The sequence below is a fragment of the Mandrillus leucophaeus genome, unplaced genomic scaffold, assembly GCF_000951045.1.
Source record: "Mandrillus leucophaeus isolate KB7577 unplaced genomic scaffold, Mleu.le_1.0 Scaffold4, whole genome shotgun sequence".
NCBI classification, from domain to species: domain Eukaryota; kingdom Metazoa; phylum Chordata; class Mammalia; order Primates; family Cercopithecidae; genus Mandrillus; species Mandrillus leucophaeus.
In genome coordinates this window covers 8,124,658-8,128,882 of record NW_012104253.1, presented here as the reverse complement: position 1 = coordinate 8,128,882, position 4,225 = coordinate 8,124,658, and the positions used below count along the sequence as shown (strand labels likewise).

At 43.9% G+C, this 4,225-nt stretch overlaps 1 protein-coding gene across 1 annotated transcript in view; it reads left to right on the top strand.

Moving 5' to 3' along the window:
- The window catches only part of AK7 (adenylate kinase 7), a 117,279-nt gene that overhangs the window by 34,660 nt on the left and 78,394 nt on the right, over positions 1-4,225 (top strand). The window contains exon 6 of the mRNA XM_011991806.1: positions 507-617. Within this exon, the coding sequence (XP_011847196.1) occupies positions 507-617 (111 nt within the window). The remainder of the gene's footprint in view (positions 1-506; positions 618-4,225) is intronic.

Here is a 4,225-nt window from a genome sequence, read left to right as displayed (position 1 = left end):
CTGCACTCCAGCCTGGGTGACAGAGCGAGACTCTGTCTCAAAAAAACAAAAGTTAGCCAGGTGTGGTGGCAGGCACCTGTAATCTCAGCTACTCGGGACGCTGAGGCAGGAGAATCACTTGAACCTGGGAGGTGGAGGTTGCAGTGAGCCACTGCACTCCAGCCTGGGCAACAAAGCAAGACTCCATCTCAAATAAAATAAAAATAAAAATAAAAATAAAAATAAAAATAAAAATAAAATAAAATAAAATAAAATAAGCAGTATGACCAGACTCGGTGGCTTATGCCTATAATCCCAGCACTTTGGAATGCCGAGGCAGGAAGATTGCTTGAGCATGAGAGTTCAAGACTAGCCTGGGCAACACAGCGAGACCCTGTCTCAAAAATAAAAAAATAAACTGTAGTTTAAAACTTTATTTGAGCTTAAAGGAACATATCTTTAGTCTTAGAAGTCATACGTATCTCTAATTCACCAAGTCTGTACCTTTTCTTTCTTTCTTATAATAGGAGGATTCTGAGGTTCCATTCACTGAAGAAGATTATCGAAGAAGAAAGTCTCATCCTAATTTTCTGGACCACATAAATGCTGAAAAAATGGTTCTCAAATTTGGAAGAAGGGTAAGTCTGGCATAGTGGAACATGGACATCATCTGGAGTCTTTAAACATCTCTTTGTTTAGTTTCCCGGGACTTACACCCGCAGATGTCTGAGCTTTAGGCTCATCCCAGGACACACTGTCCTTAGGGGTCCTGGCCCAGGTTCTGGTCCAGCACACTGGGTTGAAAGCCCAGTATCAACACTCAGCCGAGCTTGAGCCCTCTACTACAAAGGGGTCTGTGTGTCTGAAAAGCTGTTTGGCCCAAAAGAGGCAAATAACTCACAGTTGGAATGGGGAACCGGGGAACCACATTTTCCCTGTTCCCAGAATCTATCCCATTTGTTTCTGAACTCTGAAAAGTGCCTATTAACCTCCTCTTATTATAAGGAGATGGGAGCTTCCAGAGGTTAAATAATTTGTCCAAGGTCACATAACTAGGATTTACTGAGCACTGTCCTGAGCACATCTCAGCCTTGACTCATCTACTCTTTCTAACAAGGCTATTCTCTATGCACATTGTTGTCTTCAGCGCATTTCCTGGTGTGGTGCTGAGATTCAGACTGAGAGCCATCAGCCACCAAAGCCTGTGGGGTTTGCTTTTTTCTTTGGAATCCAAAACCCCATCATTCAATAGAATTTATCTTGAGACATCCTTGGTCACTCACTGGTCATTAAGACATTCCTGTAGCTTTTTTTTTTGAGATGGAGTCTCACTCTGTTGCCCAGGCTGGGGTGCAGTGGTGCGATCTCGGCTCACTGCAACCTCAGCCTCCCAGGTTCAAATCATTCTCCTGCCTCAGCCTCCTGAGTAGCTGGGACTACAGGCGCGTGCCACCACACTAGGCTAATTGTTTGTATTTTTAGTAGAGGTGGGTTTTCACCATGTTAGCCAGGATGGTCCAGATCTCCTGAACTGGTGATCTGCCCGCCTTGGCCTCCCAAAGTGTTGGGATTACAGGAGTGAGCCACCGTGCCTGGTCCCTTCTGTTGCAGCAAAATTCATCATTTTGACACGTCCATTATAAAATTATTTTATTTCTCTTGCCTTTCTTCAGAATAGATGATGGGAAAGGTCTGACAATGAATAAATAGTGACAGCTGAAAAATTATGATGATGATTTTTCAATCAGGGTTTTTATTTTTATCCAACTATAAGCAAACAGCAGAATTAACACAACATTCAGCAGCTCCAGACCAGCTTTTCTTACCTCCATGAAGAACAATCAATTTAACAGACACAGACGTAGGGATTCCTGATAAGCTGTCAGCTAGCACTGCTGCCCATCTAGAGGGCCATGCCCCAACAACCGCAAAGCCACTCTCCCCACTCCTCTTTCCGGATCGCTCTCTAAAGGAACCAGAGTGATACTGACGCCTATCAAGGCATCTGAGAGGCCCGTGCTAGGGCTGAGCCTCAGTGCCAGCCTCTGGTTGTCTAGCGACGGTGCCATAAAAACACACTGTGTACAGTTCTGGTCTCAGGATCACAAAGGCAGAGGCGACCAATGCTTTTTGTTTTGTTTTGTTTTTAACCTCCCTTAAAGATTCTTTGATGCTTTACTCTATTACTGTAGACCTGGTCTATTTCTGCCAAATTTTTTCTTTAAATTCTGGGTTGCTATATTCATATTAACAATTTGATGACCCCATCATACACCAAAATATCCCCCAAAACGAAGTTCAAATTTGATCAAAACATAAACCAGAGTGAGTGACTAGAATGATAAAGGCCAGGCAGCGGGAAAAGTCGCCCTGAGCCACCATCTCAGTGCTGGGGTCTTGTCTGTCCAAAGGGGAGCAGGAAGAGGAGAAAGCTATTGAACATGCACCACGACCTGGAGAACATAGCTGGGGGCCTCCGGGACGGTTCTGGTCCCCGAGCTACCACCCCCTACTTCCCAGACAGCTGCTGGTACAGTTTGAGCACATAGTCGTCCCACTCGGCCTGGTAACACGTGCCGTCCGGAGCGCGTACTCTTTATGGAGGAAGGACACCTTGAATTTGCCATGGTGGTCTCCGGATCGGTTGCTGAGGATGGGCTCGTCACACTTCAGCGGCCTGTGCCCCCTGGAGGCCCCGAGCCCACATAATCTGGAGAGGACTGTGCCGCTGCTGATGTCACTGCCTTTCAGGTGGACCACCAGGAAATGATGCCATTCCCTGTATTGGGGATCCTTCCTGCTGGGAGCATCCGGGCCTGTCAAGACCCAGGTGTAGAGTTTGCCTGAATCAAGAACAACCCACGAAATGCTGGTGGGTCTGTTCTTCACCCGGGTGGGGTCGGCACTGTGCCCCGCTCGTCCACCGCCACCCCATGCAGGTGACATGCAACGGGTGCTGCGGCTGCTCGTCCACTTGCTGAAGGCTCCAGGGCCCGGACCGCTGGGTGAGGTCCACCCCCGGCAGCGGCGACACGGGAGTCACCGCCAGCTGAAAAATTACGGAGGGCGTTCTTCAGTGTTCTCAGTGTCTTACCCATTGTATCTCATGTCGTCTGTGTTTTACTCATGGTAGCTCATGAGTTCTCAGTGTTTTACTCATGGTATCTCATGTCATCTTCAAAAGTCTCATATACGATTCCCAAAATTCTGTGAGGTAGGTACTATCATCCTCATTTAACTTGGAGAAAACCCCAAACCCTCTGAAAGTGCCATTACATTGTTCCCATTAGTGGAAGACCAGCGCTAAGTGAACTCTAATAATAGTTCTAAGATGACACCTAGTGGTCTCAGAGAATATTACAATAGGAACTTCTGTCCTACTATAAAAAGCACTTTACCAATAAAACACTGTGAGCATAAAACATTTAAAGAAACAACAGGAAATTAGGAATTCTAGCCCTTTTTATTTCTATAACCATATGACCTTAACCTAGTTATTACACTTTTGAGCATACAATAAGTAAAGGGGCTAGATTGGATTTAAATTTATTCCAGTTCTAAATTCCATAACTATTATTTTATTAGAATCCACGATTTCTTGATCATTTATGTTTAATTTACAGGTTGAAAATGTATTCTCACACATATAAAGCTGATTTAAGTGAATAAGAGTCTAAAATGAGAAGTATGATCAACTTAATATCTTTTTTATTACAAAACCTTACACTTGTCATTTAAATAATAAAATCAAAATTTCATTGTCAAAATCTATCCTTTTTATCCCCAACTTTCTTAATCACTCTTTTCTACACCATTAACAAGATTGATTCGGCCAATTTGGTCATCCCAATGATCCTTTTTGATCAGTGATGCTAATGTCTTCATCTGGGAGATAGACCCTTGGAAATCATCATTTAACACATTCATTAACAAATGTCCAGTTAGATCCGGTTACGGACCAGGCACTGTGATGAGGAGCTGTCCTCACAGCCTTCAATAAAGCAGACACAGTCTATGCACCCCAGAGGCTGGTTGTCAAGTGTTTATCTACTGCTAATCACATCCTCAGTCAGCACATTCATTTACAAGATTACATACACAAAAGGTGGACTTCTATTCAGTATTTTGAGGCAAAGAGGAGACCCTAATAATTATACAAGTTGCAAAAATAGTCCTGAATTGCCTGATACCAAAATTGCGTTCCTCTTTTAATGAGTTGCATTGAATTTTTTTTTTTTTTTTTTTT